Source organism: Acinonyx jubatus, chromosome A1 (genome assembly GCF_027475565.1).
Source record: "Acinonyx jubatus isolate Ajub_Pintada_27869175 chromosome A1, VMU_Ajub_asm_v1.0, whole genome shotgun sequence".
Lineage (NCBI taxonomy): Eukaryota > Metazoa > Chordata > Mammalia > Carnivora > Felidae > Acinonyx > Acinonyx jubatus.
This window is the reverse complement of record NC_069380.1, coordinates 5238736-5259317: the sequence shown is the minus strand read 5'-3', so window position 1 is coordinate 5259317 and position 20582 is coordinate 5238736. Positions and strand designations below refer to the sequence as shown.

General features: G+C 42.1%; 1 protein-coding gene across 3 annotated transcripts in view; it reads right to left on the bottom strand.

Annotated features, from left to right (window-relative positions):
- LOC106988928 (phospholipid-transporting ATPase IB) overlaps positions 1 to 20582 on the bottom strand; it is a 624663-nt gene that overhangs the window by 459058 nt on the left and 145023 nt on the right. For all 3 annotated transcript variants that reach the window (XM_027064563.2, XM_027064562.2, XM_027064561.2), the window contains exons 8-14: positions 18704 to 18773; positions 17585 to 17712; positions 16235 to 16346; positions 9792 to 9957; positions 4714 to 4841; positions 3791 to 3868; positions 795 to 883 (exon numbers count right to left, since the gene is read on the bottom strand). In XM_027064563.2, the coding sequence (XP_026920364.1) occupies positions 795 to 883; positions 3791 to 3868; positions 4714 to 4841; positions 9792 to 9957; positions 16235 to 16346; positions 17585 to 17712; positions 18704 to 18773 (771 nt within the window). The remainder of the gene's footprint in view (positions 1 to 794; positions 884 to 3790; positions 3869 to 4713; positions 4842 to 9791; positions 9958 to 16234; positions 16347 to 17584; positions 17713 to 18703; positions 18774 to 20582) is intronic.

Here is a 20582-nt window from a genome sequence, read left to right as displayed (position 1 = left end):
CTGAAGGTACTGTTAAGTGAAACCAGCCAGCCAGAGAAAGACAAATCCCATATGATCTTATGTGAAATCAAAATAAACAAACAAAGCAAGCAAGCTCACAGATACAGAGAACAGGTTAGTGGTTGCCAGAAACAAGGGGTGGGGAGTGGTCAAAATGGGTGAAAGGTGCAAAAGATAAACATCCGCTTATAAAATAAGTCATGGGGATTTAACCTACAACATTGTGACTGTAGTTAATAATAAATACTATACTGCATATTTGAAAGTTGCTAAAAGAATAGACCTTCAAAGCTGCAGCGCAAGAAAAAATCAATTTTGTAACTATGTGTGGTGACAGATGTTAACTAAACTTACTGTGGGGACCATTTTGCAATATATACCAGCACTGAATCACTATGTTATACATCTGAAACTAACAAAGTTACATGTCAGCTATACATCAATAAAAAAAAAAAAAAAAAAAAGGCATTCAGGTAAAAATAGGAGTAAGACATTTATAATTATTAGGTTATAAATTTAAAGAAGTTAAATTTATAGAATTAAAGTTTTAAAATTAAATTTATAACATTAAATCCAGGGATTTCTTACCAGGTAAATATTTGCAGAAATAAACTGTGTTAACTGTTCAAAGTTGGGGCCCATTACATTTTAAACCCATTCAGTAGTTACTACATATCTAAATCTCTTACAAATATCCTTTCCAAATACCAAAAACGTATTTGACTAAGCAACTAAAAATAAACTTGTTTTGCTGGAAGAATGCCAATCAAATTTTAAGCGATAAACAAACTTACCCATAGGTTACCCCAGCAATGCTGCACTTCTTGAAGTTCATGATATTGCATGTAAGAGTTCCAGTTTTATCAGAAAATAGGTATTTCACCTAAATCAAAGAACGGAAGAAATGTACATCAAAACTGTAGTAAGATATCAACACAAATACAGTCTTTCCTTCTCTATTTTTCAAAAATCTCCATTAATTTTAAAAGGTAAATTCCCTCAAAGTAAAACACGTTTTATAATTATATATATTATAATGTTACAACATATTTTATAATTATATATTACATATATAAATGTGTTTAATGCATAGACCACTGGGGCACCTGGGTGGCTCAATAGGTTAAGTGTCCGACTTCGGCTCAGGTCATGATCTCGCTGTCTGTGAGTTTGAGCCCCACGTCGGGCTCTGTGCTGACGGCTCAGAGCCTGGAGCCTGCTTCGGATTCTGTGTCTCCCTCTCTCTCTGCCCCTCCCCTGCTCACTCTCTATCTCCCCCCAAAATAAATAAATATTTTTTTAATTAAAAAACAAACAAAACAAGAAAACCTTGTCCACTAACCAAGCCTAGAATGCAGTTGTGTGGAAACGTGCAAAGGAGGGGCCTCGATAACAGTCCTGCTGCCACATCCATCTCTAAGCACAAGCACTAGGTCCTTCCACAAGGACACATCACTCTCCAGGACAGTCCCACGATCTCATACAGCACCCTGGTCTAAGCTCAATATATCAAGACAACAAGCTCAGACTTGGGCAACACTCAAGACATTTTTTCTCACTCCACTCCTAATTGGATTAAGAAAGCACATCCTGAAACAACACAGAACAAACATGAAGGTCCTCCATCATAGTAACAGTTAAGATTACACGAAGGCAGCATAGACGTGCTATAGATTATAGAACCTTCTGAGATACAAAGTTTTACAGATTTAACACACAAAGCTCCCAATATACAAAGGTGAAAAGAGAAATTTCTAGAGGTCACGATTAGCTGAAAAGAGATGAACTCCAAATGCACATGTGCTGTGCGAGTTATGTTCTCTCCAGTGGATCATGTGATGGGGAAGAGGGAAAAGAGCTCAAGAGCATAGGAGGATGGCTGCCCAGTTCAGGCTCTGGACACAAACTAGTTAATGTGGACTCTGGAAAAGTCACCTCCTCCTTCTGGGTCCCGCTTTCCACATCTATGAAACAAAGAGTTTGGCCAGAAGATACAGAACATCTGGGAAATGAGGTCATGGATTGGTGAAGGGAGAATAATTAACAGAACTGTCTCCTGTAAAAATTCCAGTTTCTCGGTGGTTTTCTAAAGAGGGGCCATGATTGCTACTGGATGTACTCCAGGGATCACAAGGGGGAAGCCATGCTTTACTATTTTATGGAAGAGGGATTAATGTGTGAATATTTATTCTGTACTTTCTCTTAATGAAATGATAGAAGCAAATGCACTATGAATTATTTTTAAAGCAATCAAAGGGTCTTCAAGTAAAGGAAAATTAGTAATGTTCCTAAAGAAGTCAAATGTTACATAGAAATAAAAATCAGTAAAGTATGGGTAATTAATGCTTCAACCATAAGTTTTTTTTTTTTAAAGTTTACTGATTTTGAGAGAGACAGAAACAGTGTGAGTGGGGGAGGGGCAGAGAGAGCTGGAGAGAATCCCAAGCAGGCTCTGCGCTACCAGCCCAGAGTCCAATGAGGGGCTTGAACTCACGAACCTGAGCCAAAACCAAGATTGGGATGCTCGACCGACTGAGCCACCCAGGTGTCCCTGTAAGTAAGTTTTTACATGCAGTAGGTCGAGGGGTATAAAAAATTCAGTAGAATCAGCCTTCCAATAAGCAGAGTTTCCTTCTGCCCCTCTTTTTTAAAAATTAAAATATTATATCACAATGTTAAAAATGAAAGTTTTCTAATAAGGAATTATCAAGATTTGCTCTCATTCTGCCTGTTGAATTTTAACTTATCCTTAAGTTCCAAGTCAAAACTAGGTAGAGCTTGAACCCAACCAAACTTTTCCCACATTCCCAATCAGGATGAATTATTATCCTGGGTACAACTTGAGCACTTGTAATCCATCAATTACTCGGATCCAACTTAACGGGTCCTGAGAACAACGGTAAACTGAGCACCGTGTTAGACTATGACCAAGGCAACCAAAGACTTCATATTGGGCACATCCACACCCTCAAATAGACTCGAAAGGTTCAGGACAGAAATAGATACCACGTCACTATCGTGTCTCTCATTTTACTGTTTTTACATTTGGAGAGACTGTCATGGAGACATGGAAGAGAGATTAACTTTACCTGAAAAACTAAAAAAGCATTCAAAGAGGAGGCAAATTTAGTCTGACATATATATATAGCACCCACCTTACAGGGCTGTTGGGAGGTTTAAATAAGATGTATAAAAGGAAATTACAACCTTTAATTCCAATGTGTTCAAAAGAGGGCTTTCCTTACAGTAATTTCAACACAGGATGAAGATAAAATGCAAACACAACCCATTAAAGGCAATAGGGGTTTCAAAGGTGAGAGCAGAAAAGAAACTCGTTCCCCGGAATGTTCCAGAAACAAAATCTAAAACATGTGAGAAATGTAATAGATTTACGTCCCTTCAAATTAGTTCCCTCATGTTTTTGTAAGGTTACCCAATACCTGCATGTCTGAATCATGGTTTTCCCCATCATTTCCTCCTGATAAAAAATGTTAATATCCAAACTAACGTTGCACTTTAGTTTTTGTGTTAATTTTTTTGCAGGTACCTTCTAGGTAATATAATACACTGATGCCTCAAAAAAGCAGGTGAAAACCAACTAACATTTCTATTTAGTAATATTGTACTTTCATTATATACATATCTATATATAGATGTATATAGATATAGATCTTCAGACATCAAAACCACATTCCCAGAGAACTATTTTTCCAAAATGTCTCACTGTTCTAGCACTGGCCTCCCCAGATGCTCGTGTCACCACTACCAAAGTTCCCAGAGAAGCTCTCACCTGCCCCAGCTCTTCATTAAGGTTTGAGGTCCTGGCCATCGCAGGGGTGTCATTTCCTAGATAATACATATCTGTGTCCTGAGAGAGAGAGGGGGGGTGGGGAGGATGCTTCAGAAAATAAATACCATTAGTCCTTCACTCAGATCAACGCAGAAAAGCGGCTACAACTGATAGTATAAATGCTCATTTGGGTGGGGAAGTACACTGGCCATTAGTATAGAGGACACTGTGACAGAAGACAATATGCAATTTACACACAGAAGATTTGGTTTCAAGACGATCACTACATGACCTAGACCAACCCATGCTTGTGATCAGCCAATACCTCATTCACAGGGTTGTCGGCAAGATCAAATAACAATGCACAGGAAGGCGCCCAGTCTACAAGCACTGGCTGAACTTCACTGCTTAATGGCCACGGTAGCTCCCGAAAAATTCCACCTCCACTCTCGCAACAGAATCCAAGTGTATATGGTCACGGTGAATTTGATATACGGTGCACGCTAAAACAGACACACCTACGAGACCTTTCCTGCGGCACTAATTAGACTGTAAATGCAGGAACGCGTTTGCAGCCACTTCGTCCCCACTCACCCGAAGACATGCGCCCGCTGAGCACTCTGCCTCCATTATCTCACTTAATCCTCACAAGGACCCCCTGAATGGGCACCCACGTCCTCCCCTTTCACAGACCGGGAGGTGGAGGTCCCAGGCAACTAGTCCTTGCCACCACCGGCTCAGCGACAGCCTTGCCAGAGACCCCCTGCCAGTTGTCTGGCCAGTTTAAGTCCCAGACCCAATCCTAAATTAACCACGTTCTTCCTTTTCTGGGAGCTCGCCTGAGAGGCTCTGAGCCAACGGGAGAAAACACTGGTTGACCTTGCTCCAGTCACCCAACTTTGAAGCTCTGCTGTGATACTCACCCAGTTTATAAAAAGGGCTTGAGTGTACTTCACAACCTCAAGAGTCACCAACAGACTGATGGGAATCAGATTGTTGTACAAGATGATGAACGTCAGCAGGTTATAGCCGAAATTATCCGAGGTCGTGTCTGTGGAAGAAAAGCAGAGCATCTGTGAGCTTTAGTTCGTCTCCACTCGGTTTCCCGTTCCTTTATTCTTGTGGAACTTTTCTAAAAGACGTTCGTGGTTTATGTATAAATTGAGAGCTCCGAGTTACAACACTGTGAGCACCTACTGCGTGGCATACAGTGCATACCAAGACTGTTAATAGAATCCCTTCCACCAGAGAGCTGGCTTCTAACAGGAGGTTGTGGGGGAGGAGAGGAAGCAGGAGCCAGCACGCCCCTCACCGTCCATGCAGCAGGCTACGTCTACTGAAGGAGGAGTTCGTAGGGCATTGCTGAAACCCGGACAGGAGGTTTTTCAATGGGAAGGCATAGTCGCTGAAGGCCATCCGGAGGAGGCTTTAGTCCAGTTTTGGCAGAAAGAGACAAGCCAGCTAACTAAAAAGGATGTAGAAAAGAAAGCAGGCATTTCAAATGGCTGTAAGGAATATCTACGACCTCGCTGATAAGGTCAGAGTCTATTTGGAATCCTCCAAAGAGTGTGCAAGGTACAAAAAAAACAAGTGTCACTGGTGGCGGGCAGAGAGAGAGAGGTAGGAAGACTTGAGCCTATTTACTGAAGGTAAGAGAAGGAAATCTTAACAGAGGAGGACCCCTAAGGATGGAACAAGACCCCTAGAGGACAGAATCCGAGGCAGAAGTAGGGTCAGTGTGGCCAGGAAAAGGGACCAGGAGAGGGAAAAGAGGTCCGTATCAAAAGAGAAAAGTTCTTTTCCTAATGAGCATGACACTCCGGTTGAAGGAAAAAGTGGTATGATCTTAACTTGGCAAGGGGGGAGGGAGGATTGCAGCTGGCTGAAGGTTTGGATTTAAAAATGCCTCTTGAGGGGAATGGGTGTTTCAAGAAAGCAAAGGCTAGGATTGGAGATTAGTAGTTTGTAGGGACTTGAAGCCCCAGTTGAGCTTTTCCTCCCCAGGACATTAGTCCAATAGTGGTGGTTTGACTCAGCTGTAGAGTTCCAGAGGGTAGTTGTGATGGCAAGATAAAGGGCTGGTGAAGGATGACAGGGAGGGGGCACAAGCTGGTCAGTGGCTGTTGTGACCTTCGCCCCAACCCTTCACTTCTTCTCACCCACTAAGGCTTCTATTTTCCCTGCCAAATGCTTCTTTTCTTTCTAACATGTCACTTTGCTATCTTGTTCTTTTGAATTATATAGTTGCTAAACAGCATCTCGAAGTACCAATAGTCGACAAATGTCCCCGAGGTTTAATTTGCTCAGGAAGAGCTGCCAATGAGAATCACGTATTAAGAAATTTCAAATGTCAGGTTTCAATACAGGCCAAAAATTGCTTCGGATCATCACAGACAGTGTCAGTAAGTAGAGTACATTCAGGAGAGACCCTATGCGTAAAAGTTCATTCAGCCAAACAAAAGCAATCAAGTGGAGGTGAGCGAGGACAGAAGATGAAGTCACAGCTCCAAGACCGACAATGCGAACGTGAAGTCCGACGGCTCTTGCCAGAGCTACGCCAACTTTTCCATAGGAAAACAAAGCAGAGAGCATTATGGGTGGGACAGAGAGACCATTCTTCCACCATAAATCATGCAGCTAATACTGGAATTTGACATTAGGCTACTTATTTATTTTAATGTTTATTTATTTTTGAGAGTGGGGGAAGGGCAGAAAGAGAGGGAGACACAGGCTCCAACCAGTCAGCCCACAGCCCGATGGGAGATGAACTCATGAACCACGAGATCATGACCTGAGTCAAAGTTGGACGCTTAACCGACTGAGCCACCCAGGCACCCCGACATTAGGAAATTTAAGTGCCAGTTCCCACAAATCCTGTATACCAAGATAGTGGCCAATGCTGTTTATTTATCCAGATCATGATATTTTGAAACTATGTATGTACAGAAAGTATCAGTCTTCATATTTGAAGCTAGACATATAATGCAGTCCAAATCCAAATTTTAAGAACAAAACCAAGGGTTTTGATCCAACCTACAACTCGAGTCCTGGTCATACTTGTGAAAGTTGCAACAATAGTTCTCCTGAGCAGTTAAAAGTGTTTGATTTTTCTGCATGAGATAATTAGAAAAGGAAAAAAATGTTTTGACAGTTTAACCAAAATACATTTAAAGATAGGAATAACAAAAACTTCAAGAAAAGATTCAAAAGTTTTAAAATTCAAATTTAGTTCTCAAAATATTTTGTCATTAAATTGATTTGTCTTCTGGAATTGCTCTATAAGAAGCTTAGCAAATCTCTCAAAACAGGAAGCAATAGAACTGGACAAAATTATCAAAAACAAGTAGTTAAAGTGCTTGGAAATTAATCACAGTGCCTACAAAAAAAAATTCAAAAGCATGCATTTAAAAATATCTACTTAATCTAAGTGGAAACTTCTGGCATTTAAGTCAGAGGCTATTTCCCTCTTCTTTCCCTTTGAGCCATGATGCTCAAATTCTGTTCAGGGTGGGTAGACGGGACTTGCGGCTCTCACGCCCCCGGCCCCAGCTCCATGAGAAATTCTATCCCAGGGTGAGGCAGGCCGCGACTCCAGAGGAAGGCAGGTTGTCAGGACAGGACTAGCCTGAGGAAGATGTCGTTATTTGGAACACAGCACGAAAACCGCCATGCCAAGGGCACTGCCACAAAGAACAGGGATCCCAGGGGCTAACAATCAGGGAAGACGTACATCTCACGGTACTAGTAGGAGCAAACAAAACAGAAGGCCAGCTAGAAATCAAAAAGGGATATCTGTGGAAATAAATGACCGAAGAAACCTTGGAAAGATCACACTCCACCCTGGTGGTCCAGAAAAGCACGTCCACGCACAAGGCTGCACTTGCTTAGGAGAGACTTATGAACTACCAGTCCCCGGCTGAATATGGTCAGACTTTAAATTCCCCAAACACTGAAGGTATTCCACAGCCACACACAGATCAAACAACAAAGGAGTTTTACCACGACCTTACTATCTCAAGGCGTTTAAGCACAACCTCTGACCAATCACTGCATGACCCGTAAGCTATGCTGACCCTAGGAATCCAGGCTTAAAGATAAAACCAAGAAGAGTGAGTGCTAACGAGGATAGGGTTTCTTTCTGCAGTGATGAAAACATTCAAGTTAGGTAAGGGCTAAAGGTAGCACAAATAGGAATATACTAAAAACCTTGGTATAGCTTAAACTATACATCTCAACAGTTTTAAAAACATGGGACTAAAACTGAGCAGTAAGAGGCAGGAGAAAACACTTTACAGAATTTTTCCAGGCAAGTCACTAAACAGGTAAACAAAAAACAGCAACAAACCCCAGGAGGAAGAGGAAACCGTCCCGAATTGCCGCAACATATTATCTAAAGCACCCAGGTTTCAACAACCAACAGCAAAAATACGAAACATGCAAGGAAACAAGACAAAAAGAAATGCCTCTGAGGGGGACCCAAATGATGGACCAAAGACTTCAAAGCTATTATAAAGAACTAAAAGAAACTGTTTAAAGAATTAAAAGAAAGTACGATGACAACGACTGATCAGAGAACACTGATAAAAAGACAGAAGAACCAAATGGAAATTCTGAAACGGAAAAGTATGATCATTGAAATTAAAGAAATCCCCGTGAAGCTGACCAGACGTGAGGCAGCAGAGGAGAGTAACAGACAAACTTGAATGCAGATCAATAGAGATTACCCAATGTGAAGAACAGAAAGAAAACAGAATAAGAAAAACTAACAGAGCCTAATAAAGTCCCATCATGTGGACCAATACGTGCATAATGGAACTGCCAGAAAGAGAAGGAAGTGAAGATGTGGCAGAAACAATATTTGAATAAATCGTAGCTAAAAAACTTCCCACGCTTGATGAAAAATATTAATGGACACATCCAAAAAGCTCACCAAACTCCAAATGAAAGAAACTCAAAATTACTGAAAACCCAGGACAATTTTGAAAGCAGCAACAGGAAAATCACTCACATACAAGGGGAAACTTAGTAGGATTAACAGCTGACTTCTCATCAGTACAACGGAGGCCAGAAGGCAGTGAGATGGCATGTGCAAGGTACTGGTAGGAAAAGAACACCAACCAAGAATTCTACAAGAATCCTGTATCAGCAAAACTCTGCTTCAAAAACAAAGGAGAAACTAATACATTCCAAGATGAAAACAGAATTTGTTGCTATCCAGTCTGCCTTACAAGAAATACCAATGGAAATTCTCCGGGATGAAAGGAAGGGACACCAGACAGGAATTAAATCCATATGAACAAAGGATATCAGTACAAGTAATTACACAGGTACTTCTCTTTATCCTTTCTTTTGGATTTAAAAAAACACGGCAAATTGCACCGTCGGACTTATATACAGATGTAATATAGGACAGCACAAAGGAAATCAGAGGACCAAGCTATTATCAAGCAAAGAAATAACACAAGCTGGTAACTCAAATCTACAGGAAGAAATAAAGAGTACCAGAAATAGTAAATAAGTAGGTTAATGTAAAACAACTCTACATTTTTTTTCTTTTTGCTTAATAGACACTAGATTATATAAAGCAACAACCATAACAATGTATTACTAGGTTGATAACATAGACCTAATTTATATGATAATAGCACAAAGCAGGCAAAGAAATGAATCCATACTGGAGTAAAATTTCTGCATTTTACTGAAATTAAGTTAGTATTAGAGGCAGATGCCCATAAACTGAGACATTAATCCCTAAGAGCAACCACTAAGAAAGTAACTCAAAAAAATCATTAAAAATATAATCATTTGAATATAAAACAATCCCCAAATATGTCAATCTTCATTTCATCACATGACTCCTAATCTTCCAAAAAGGCTGGCCTTATAGAGAGTAGCCAAAAGAATGAAGGATGGGCATGGCCACCCACATAAACCGTACTTGAAAGGATTCTCCAAAACTGGTTTAATCTTACTTCAACAAGTACTCCATCCAGACACTTACCCATCTTCTTGATGTACCAGTTCTTTCCACCTTGAGACCCATTCCAGTACAGGGCCCCCACCGAGCTCACCAAGGCCATGACCAAGAGGATGCCAAACAACACCAGGATCTGCACATTGGTCACTTTCTCAACATTCGATCTTTTGAGAGGTGCTTTTGTGGAATTCTGTACAACAGCAGTGAAAATCAGTAAGAGTCACAGAACAGGTTTGAGGTTAAGGAGTGGGGAGAAAAGGAGGTAAGTTAACCAAATTCAACACATAAAAAGTAAAAGACTGTATTTTTCCCAATAACCAATGGAATTAAAAAGTGCACCGCACTCCTGAATCAACAATGTTTGAAATAAAGAACACATTTCAACTCTTCATGCTTCAATCTGTACTTAGGATTACATTTTAGTACAAAATTGGCTACTTTTGCAATCTTAGAAAACAAGTTCTAAATCATTTAAAGTCAGTTTAAAACAGGATGTTTTTAATGCAAGAGAAACTTAAAGATTCTGTGCCATAAGAATCTAGAGTGAATGTCCCAAGTAATATAGCTCTATGATTAAAATACAAAGAACTATTTTTCAAGTATGTATTTTCCCCTCAAAATGGAGGGAAAAAAAGACCTACACAGACACACAGACACCGAAAATGCAAAATAGGTGTTGACATGATTAGGTGTCAAAATGAATGGACAAAGGGCTCATTTGGAAAACTGAACAAGGAACAAGCAGGTACATGAGGAAAACTCTAGTGGTCGTGAGAAATCTGAGTGCAGTCTTGAATTATAAACAAAATGTAGACAGGAAAGTAAGACAAAAGTGGAAGACAGCCTAACCATCAACAAACATGTACGGTCTAATTCCTGACTGCCAGTGGGGAAACCATCCCAGCTCAAACAGAGGCCAGTGTCAGCAAGTCAGTTTAGAAAGATTCGTTAAAGCCGGATTCAAGGACCGCTGCTTATCAGGTAGAAAATTTGGGACTACATCCTCTTAGCACTGGAAAAGTCAGTACAACTGTTCACACTGGACAGTTATGCACCTGAAGTCATTTTACTAAAAATTCTGATTCTAATTGCGCCGGGGAAAACAATGAATGGTTCCCCAATGATGCCCATGCCCTAATACCTTGACCCTGTAAATACGTTGTTTTATGTGATAAAAGGGGCTCTGCATATAATTAAATTAAGGACATGATTTGGGGAGATTATCTTAGATTAGCCAAGTGGGTCCAATTTAATCACGTGGCCCTTAAAAACAGAAAATGAAGAGATCCTTTCCTGGCTACCGTCAGAGGGAGACACAAGACTAGTCCAAGGCGTACAATACTGCCGTCTTTGACAATGGAAAACGGGGGTCATGAACCAAGAAGTTCAGGACGCCTCTAGAAGGCTGGAAAGAGCAAGGAAAAGATTCTCCTCTAGAACCTCCTGGAGTGTTCTAGAAAGGAATGTTGTCCTGCAGGGGTCATGACAGGGGTGAGACCCATATCAGACTTCTGACCTAAAGAACTAGATAACATGACGACTTCATGTTGTTTTAAGCTACTGAGTCCCTATAATTTGTTACAGCGGAGCAGTGATGGGGAATGGATACAGTAACCCCGAAGATGGTAATAGTCCATTCCTGGAGGTGAGCCACCCCTGGATTAAATCAGGAGCCAGGAACTGGATAGGGGCAGAAGGACACAGGCTGCAGTCTGCAAGTCTCCCTCCAGGAGTCACGAGCCTGGTCTCTCAGATGCCAACACTGGTTTGTGAAAATCGGGTGATTTGAAAGCTTGAAGGGCACTCACTGGCCTTAAAAATGGTGCCTTGTTCAAAACTTAACTCATGACTCTTCACTATTTTTCATTCATCCAATCAGTAAAAAAAACGTAGGATGAGAAGGTCTCCAAACATAAAAACATGGATCAAGTCACAACATAACGAAATCAAGATGCAAACAGGGAGCAATCCATCCCTATGTTCCCTCGAGAATACGGTTCCACAACATCGCTGAAACGGTCACCAAACCCACCAATGCTACCCTCATGATCTGGTTTCCTGTAGGCGTGGGGAGGCGGGGAATCGTTTTACGGGCAATTTTGAAGTGCTTAAGTATTTAAACAGCCCAGCAGCATTTTCCTTTATATATCCTCTCTTCTCCCTTTCACTTCAGTTCTCTGAATTATTTGTCCTTTACAGACTTTTTTTTTAATGTTTATTTTATGGGGCACCTGGGTGGCTCAGTCAGTTAAGCTTCCGACTTCAGCTCAGGTCACAATCTCACGCTTCGTGGGTTCGAGCCCCGCGTCAGGCTCTGTGCCGACAGCTCGGAGCCTGGAGCCTGCTTCGGATTCTGTGTCTCCCTCTCTCTCTGCCCCACCCCTACTCATGCACATTCTCGTTCTCTCTCTCAAAAAATAAGTAGTAAAAAAAAAAAAAAAAAAAGAATTTAAAATGTTTATTTTGAGAGAGAGAGAATGAATGGGGGAGGGACAGAGAGAGAGGGAGAGAGAGAATCCCAAGCAGGCTCCATGCTCCATGCAGGGCTGGATCCTATGACTGTGAGATAGTGACTTGAGCTGAAATCAAGTTGAAGACTTGACCAACTGAGCCACCCAGGCACCCCTGTCCTTTACAGACTTTAAAATTTCCTTTAGAATCTAAATGGAAGTCTATTAGTGAAGGTTGACCCATCAAAAATCAAATCCCATCTACAGGTTGATGGGGACAACATATCACCCCTGGTCTTATGGAAAGAGCAAGAGACCCATTCCAAGACTCCCTATCCCAATCTTTTAAAACTCATGATCTTATCTTTTCGTGTTTATTTTTGAGAGACAGAGAGAGAGTCAGAGTGTGAGCGGGGGAGGGGCAGAAAGAGAGGGGGACACAGAATCCAAAGCAGGCTCCAGGCTCCGAGCTGTCAGCACAGAGCCCGATGTGGGGCTCGAACTCACAAGCAATGAAACCATGACCTGAACCAAAGTTGGACGCTTAACCAGCTGAGCTCACCCAGGAGCCCCAAGATCGTATCATTTTTAACAAACATTCACTGGAAGCACAGAGAGAAAAAAAATTACAATACACATCATTTCTGTGACTTCATTAGTTTCTTGGCTTCTGATCTTTTCCAACTATTGAGTCCTGGCCAGTGAACAGGGTTAGAAAAAGCTATCTTGTGTCCAATATTAGAGCCCAAAGCTTCAATCACACGTAGTTCGTGCAGAGCCGAGCTCTGCCTACTCACTCCCATTCCCCGAACATCTCAACTTGCAGAGATGAGTGTGTAATGTTAATTCTGACTAGCATTGAAAATTCTTCTACAAAATTCTTAAGAAACACTGCTACTTCTGAGTAATGGAGTTCTGTAATAGAAACCAGTCAAAATGTCAGAGTCTGAAAAAGCTTCCAACTGACCTAAATTTCACACATTTTTGTCTCTCCTAACAGAGTATAGTCAACAGAGCAACTAGTGAGAACATGCCCTCCGGAGCCATACTGCCTAGGTTCGAATCCCAACTCTCCCTCTTACCGGGTGGGTATGTCATTTCAGTAACTTACTTAGACACTCGGTCTCAGCATCCTCATCTAGAAAGTGGGCACAACAATAGTATCTTCCTCATAGGGCCATTGTGAGGAATAAACGATTTAGTACATGCAAATTGCTTAGAACGATGAATGAAGGCACTAAGTATTTGCTGTAATTAATGTGATAATACCCCTTTCCCATTAAATCAACCAATAGAAACTGTAATATTGAAAATATTTCCACATGTAACTACACCCAACTTGAAACAAGGGAACTCTGAAGAGTGGAAGACACTGCGGGAAGAGCTTAAAGAACGAACACGAAAGTAGCAGACCCCTAAAGCAATTGTGCTTCCTCTCTGTGGTCAAGCAGCACACGTACAAAAACATTAGTTCACAAGCAGAACGGTTTCCAGCTACAGGTGTTATATTATATTCCACTTAAAAGCTCCTTATTTTTAGTTGTTGTTCCAGTCCTAAAGGCACGGTGCACCTAGCACAGATGTTTCTGGGGCTTTCCATCATTCTGCACTCAAACAGTCAACACGTAACAAGCCTCGCATGGGTTTATCACGTGTAGGTGCGATGAGAAGCACCCATCTCACGAGACGCAAACTTCATGAGGTAACTTTGTGCACACCTTGCTCAATAACAAGATGATGGGATCATTTTTAGGCATAACTTAATTATCTCTTACACCTTAGCTACAAAGCTACACTACCAATGTCACCCTGAAAAAAACAACCGGCATACAAGGAGTCTTGGAGAGGGGTGAAATTTGTAACATGCACAATCTAAACACCGGCCTTGGGGCCCCAAACTTGAGCTCTTTGTCACCTCTGTCACGTCACCATCAAAACACAAGTGATCTGGGGCACCTGGGTGGCTCAGTCAGTTAAGCGGCCAACTTCGGCTCAGGTCACGACCTCACGGTTTGTGAGTTCGAGCCCTGCGTCGGGCTCTGTGCCGAGGGCTCGGAGCCTGGAGCCCGCTTCCGATTCGGTGTCTCCCTCTCTCTCTCTCTGCCCCTCCCCCACTCACTCTCTCTCTCAAAAATAGACATTAAAAAATTTTTAAAAACCAAAACAAAACAGAAGCGAGCTGGTTAGTGGAGTGTTCTAATCAGCTCTGAACTGGTGAGGACCCAGCCGGGAGGACAGACCAGACGCCTCTCGGATTCACCGAAGGATCGTGAGCCATCCAAGAAGGGCCTCAGCATTCACTACTTATTCTTCGGGCTGCCACGGACCCCCACCCTCTCATACACACCCCCCCTCCCCCACAGCCATTCCAACACGCCATGCCATTCCATCCCAGGCCCGGAACTTCTCCACGACCTCCTCCTCCTCCGCTGGGAGCTTTCCTTACCCAGGTGAGGGCACTCCTTCCCTGAAGCCCCTCAAGCAGAGGGTGCTTACACGCCTCGGCCTCAGAAGCTGGTGGCACTTCTGACGCTTTATGCCTCTGATGCCACGTTAAAACGCTCCCCCGTGACATTCACGTCATTCGGCTACGCTTGCCTTCTGCCTCTTCCCTCAGCGAGTCCGCCGACCTCTCGGCCATGGCCCCCACGCTCCCAGGAGGTGAGCATTTGGCTTAAGGCATCCATCTTGGCCCCAGGGCTGCCATCATCCCGTCTTCACGACCATAGCTCCGACTGCCAGATGCGTGGTCTCTCAGCCCCGTATTTCCCAGCCTCCCACACTCCTACTGTCGGCCTCCCCCGGCTCACTCTCAGGTCTCTCCGCCCAAGAAACCCCAGGACGAGCACTCCACACGGCCTGTCACGCAGCAGCTGCAGCAGCCTTCGAGCCTCACGAGCCTCTGAAGCCTCCTCACGTTCACCACCTCCCCACCCTCCACCTCCCACCACCCTGACTCCGTTGCATTTCCCAGCTGGGGTGGACGTGGGCTCCAACGTGTCATCTGTTCTAGTCAACAGTTAACTCTCTCCTCTTCCATCATCTGATTAAAAGAGCAGACCAACTCAAGAGCACCCCTCTCTCTAACCCTCCATCTAAAATGTGCTTTCAGCACGGAGTCCGCTAATGGCCCCAATCCTGGGGGGCCTGGCCCTTCTGTAGTCACCCACAGGACTTGACTGTGCTACCCGGCAATTCCCCATTACTCCTTAGTCCATGTGGCTCCCAGAGGGTGAGTTGGGCCTTTCACTATTGCATCCATATAGGCCAGCTCAAGACTTGGTGCATGGTAGTCACTAAATGTTTTTGAACGAAGAAGTACAGTCAAATACATGCTTCGGAAGCGAAACTAAAGAGCAGACAAGCCAAAAGCCGATTCTCATGAATAGCAACCGTTAGCAAAGTAAGATGCCAAACGAAACCAAAGAAATGTGAGAAATGACACATCAGGACACTGATTTATACAGAATTTCAAAACCTGTCTGGCAAAACACATCATACAAATGCGGGCTGCTTCAAACCCACAAATAATAATTTAAAAATCACGATCAGGGAGAAAGAGCAAAATCATTTCAACTTAATTTTTTTTTTGGGGGGGGTATGAGGAATAAACATCAACTCAAAAATAACTGATTTTACATTACCAAGGGTTCAATTAAAAGGACAATTTACTGTAAAATCCTAATTCACAGGGTGAGGAAGAGAAGCAGAGAAATAAGGAAGTTAGAATGAATCCCCGCTTAAGTGCAGAAGATAAAATAAGTTAGAACTGTTTGTCCCCCTCAGTCTGGAAAACAAGACCATCGATATTTCAAGCAGGAGATAATACACATGCGATACGATCATAGAAATCCAGGAAAAACTACCCAAGGAATCAGGTACGTCCTTTCCAAATTTAGGTCACAAACTTGAGCTTCCCAAATGCAACACCTCCATTTGCACTCTCTACTCTAGAAAAACGGAAAGAAAAAATAAATTCTAAAACCAGCATTGTTTTTCAGCATAGAAATGTTTTACCTGCATGAGTTTGGTGTCGTGTCCAGTATAAACAACTATGCCAAAGACCCACTGAGTGTTTCTAAGCTGTGTACCTCTTAATAAGATCTGGTCGGGCCCAAGGGGAACAGGGCTAAAAATAAGAAACAACATTTATATTTAATGATAGTGTGACACATGAGCATGAGCTTTTCCCTTAAACATAAACCCACAATTAGTCTATTAATTTGATTGTTCCTTTTAGTCAAATTTGAATTATTTCACTGAGAGACAGGGGCAATAAAGGTTACCGATGCCTTAATCTAAAAAAAAAAAAAAAAAAAAGTGTCATCCTATCCATTTATCACCACGAGGAAAAAAATATAGATTGTTTTTCCTACAAAAATGTTAGAGGGAATCGTGTTCTCTTACAACCCAGTTATGAAACTCCACACCCAATAAGGAAATTGCTAAAATAACCAGAAGCTTATTCATTTGGAAAACCCAGTTTATTTTAGAGACTATTACAACAAAAAAGAAGCAAAAGAGCTATAATATCAAATTTGTCAAGGATGACTTAATGGTTAAATAAGGGACTGGGTGATAATTTAGAAATTCAAAATGAAGATATGGAACACGGAATGGTTCTGCATGCTAAATGAAAACCAAGAAAGCAGTCACAGCTGTCATGGTTATTTTGGGTTGATTCCCATGATCAGATCCTTCCCTTTGGGTCTGTTCAAAATGCAAAGGTGGGAAGCATGGATAAGGAGCACGCAGATTATAGATGGGCAGAAGGGAGACACTGCGCATCAACGTAAGGACAAAAATGACTCTCTAACAATCAAACAAATGTCAAGAGGACAAAGACAAAAGAATACAGACAACAGAGCGTGAATATTCAAAAAAAAGGGGGGGGTAATTGCGTTTCCTTCCACTCAACTTCATAAACACAAATGCTACTTAGAAGAATGCTATCCAAAAAAACCCAAAAGGACATTTCTCTAATGAACAGATTGGCTCTTATACCCCTCAATGCTTCTCTTCTGCTTTTCTGGACAATTTTATGCAGCCCAAACCATCTCTCCTCCCTGGTAGGTAATACACACAGAAAAAACAGTCCATGCTGTTAACCTCATTTCAGACCCTCAGGCTGTTTTTCTTGACAAAAACCAGTTCTTTCCTTAAATTTAAGGGAAGGTTTATATGGACTGAAATTGTGTTTTGGGAAAAGCTCAGTCTCTCATATCTAAGCGAAACCTACAAAATCTCATGATTTTAAGACATTAGGAAATCAAAAAACAAACTGATAGTTTCCAAAGCTCCATTTCAAACAAACAACAACAACACAGAAACAAAAATAAAAACTAAGTGCAAAGTGAAAAGTGATACCTTTTCCCATCTACGTGCAAGTTTCCAGTGAAGTCATAGAGGTGGCGATTGGGTCCCTCACATTCTATGGTTCCAGATAACTTCATCAATACTTCCCTTGTTTGCATGTCAGCAGTGTGACTCAAACCCTAAAATGTTAAACCAAAAGAGGAACGTAAACACAATCTTCCAGGTTTAGGGACGGCATTCAGCAACCCCATTGTTAATCCAAAAGAAATATTGTATCAGCAAAAATGGAATAACTGGGGAGGCTGGCAAATCAAACCACCGGTCCCTCAAGACAGACTCTACAGGCAGCCTTCGCTATAGCAACCTAATGCAAAAGTTTCCAAAGATTTCAGTGAAGTACAAAGTTCAGATTCTACGACTGTGCTGGGAACATCCATGATCAAGTAACCACGTACTCAAACACCTTATGGAGTGAACACTCTATCAGTTCTATTTAAACACAAGTCATAAAAACAGAATAAAGTAGCCTTTTAATATAGTATTATATGAGTATCATATCTAGCACTTAGCAACTCTTCTTTAAACAGAAAAAAAAAAAACTACCTAAATCAAATACCTAAGGTAGAAAAGAAAAATACGTGGACAGAACTATCAAATTCAACTTTATGCAGCAGAAAATGTACATGTCAAATGCTTACAGTTTGTACTATATTAAAGACCACTTTTCATTCTAGAATGAAAACATATGGTAAGAGCAGTTTTAAGGCACAGAAATTTCATACCTAATATATAACTCTCTAGAATTAAAGTCTCAGTTAAAACAATAGTGTAAAGTTAGGTACCCACACCTTGTCTACTCCATATCCCCATATAGATGCTGCCCTTTCCACCACGTGACTCAACCTAGCTGACAGGATGTCTTTCCATCTGCACTAACAGGCAGAAATCTAGGACGTAAATTAAGGCAAGATACCCTTCGTGACTCATACTTGGATGAAGCTCACTATTTTAATTTTGCTGTCGCTCTGAAGAGGTTGCCTTCAGAATAAAAGCCACATTCTTCCCAGGGATTCCTTTTTTATCTCTAGGAAAAGCACTGACTGGTACAGCGGACCAAACTGGCAATTGGGGGGTCTCCGTAGCAGCACAAGTCTTAAAAGGTAACTTTACCTGACGAATTTTAAGGTTTGTCTCCCCATCCAGATTAGCTGTTTCAACGTAACACATCGCCTGAGGTTCACTATGAAGAGAGAAATTTCAAAAGCCAAAGGTTAGTAAGATCCCTTCCCCAAATTCCCAGCTCATAAAGTCTCTACTAGAAAGTGTGTCTGCTGACTGGCCCTTCAACCACTTCAGTAGTAACTGACCAGAAAGACCCTCCTCTTTGGGGCTCAACACCAATACCAAGTGGTCTGCCCAATTATCCACCATTATGGGCCCCACATAATGCCTGCTTGACCTTAAGCAACAGAAATAACTAAAGAAGAATGAGAAGGGGATTGGTGGGTTGAGGGAAACACAAGATGTTCCGGCTAAGACCCAACTACTGTGTCCGGATGACCCTTAGAGTCTGAGACTCAGGCTGCTCCCGACCAAAAGAGCTACCCTAGGCATAGCCAGAACAAACACATCTCTTGAAGAACGTTACAGCCACCGTTCAGGAATCAAGACACAGGCTTGGCAAGCCTTCCCTGCACCTTTTACTGTGTCAACAGGTAACTTTTTAATCCAAACACCTACTTTTAAGGACAGAACATATGAAGAAGAAGAAGCATGGAAGATACTGTATTCCTACTTCTAATCATAGAGGTTAAGAGAACGGAACCTGCAAGCCACTGGCTGAGTCCAAATCTCCTCTTGCTACATTGGTGGCGCGTGTGGACTTGGAAGTTGTTCAATCTTTGTTTTCTCATGTAAATAGCAGGGACAGCAAGGGTTTGGGGGATATTAAGTGTGATGACGGACTCAGCGGACAGCTTAGCACAATGTACAGACTCAAACACTAGTGAGCAGCCTAGGAACACATGGTCAGCTGGGACAATCTCACATTAAAACCAGGTTTTCTGAGGGTTATGGTGAAAATTCACAGCCAAAACTGTCAAATGATCCACATTTCACTATTTCTGTCATTACTAATCAAGAGGGACAAACGTGAATCCTGCCTTATGTGGTATTTTTCCTCCTCTATAGGCCTAGGACTCTATCGTCACACCTTTTAGCTCAAGCAAGACAATTCACGCTAAGGCTTAAAATCCAATATGTGACCAGATCCAACAAAAGCAGCACTGTCTGTAGTCAGAGAAAATGCAAACGGTGTGAGTATCTAGGACTCCCCACAGTACATAAATACAGGAAGTTTTAGTCTCATAATTTAATCTTGAACTCATGAACAGAAGTTTACTCATATCCTAATTTTAGCATCCTTTCTTTGATATTCACTTTTACGTATTAAGCCAAGGAGAAGTCAAGGACTACACGGTCCATGATTCAGGTCATGTAGGAATTGGTGATACCTTTCCCGCACGAAACTACGTGGAGAACGTGGCAATGGCATTTGGGTGGAAAGCGGGACAAAACATGGAGAAATAGAGGGGCAACAGATCTATCTGCAGATCGTGTCTATGCTGCGAAAATGGCCCAGATCTCTGAGCAGCTAGTAAAGGAGACCCTAGGTTCCACAGGAAGACTCCTGGCTGGACCCACCAGGAGACTGGTTCTCAGGTCTCAGAGATGCTGCAAGCTGGGTACCATGAAGGAATCACTCCCCTGCTCTGGAATGTTTCCAGTGAATGACAAATAGCCCACAATAGCTAGGAGACTAAAATGAACCAATAAACATAGAAGAGTTTTGCAAAAGTACACGGGAATGAATAGGATAAAGAAAACAGGATCAAGGCAGGAAAAAAAAAAAAAAAAAGAGGCAAATGACGAGTCACAGAAGAACAGGCCAGAGAGAGAGAGAGAGAGAGAGAGAGCGAGCGAGAGAGAGAGAGGGGCTGGTGCCGTGGAGGGTGGAAGCAAAAAGGTGCCTTGTGATTCCTGCAGTCAC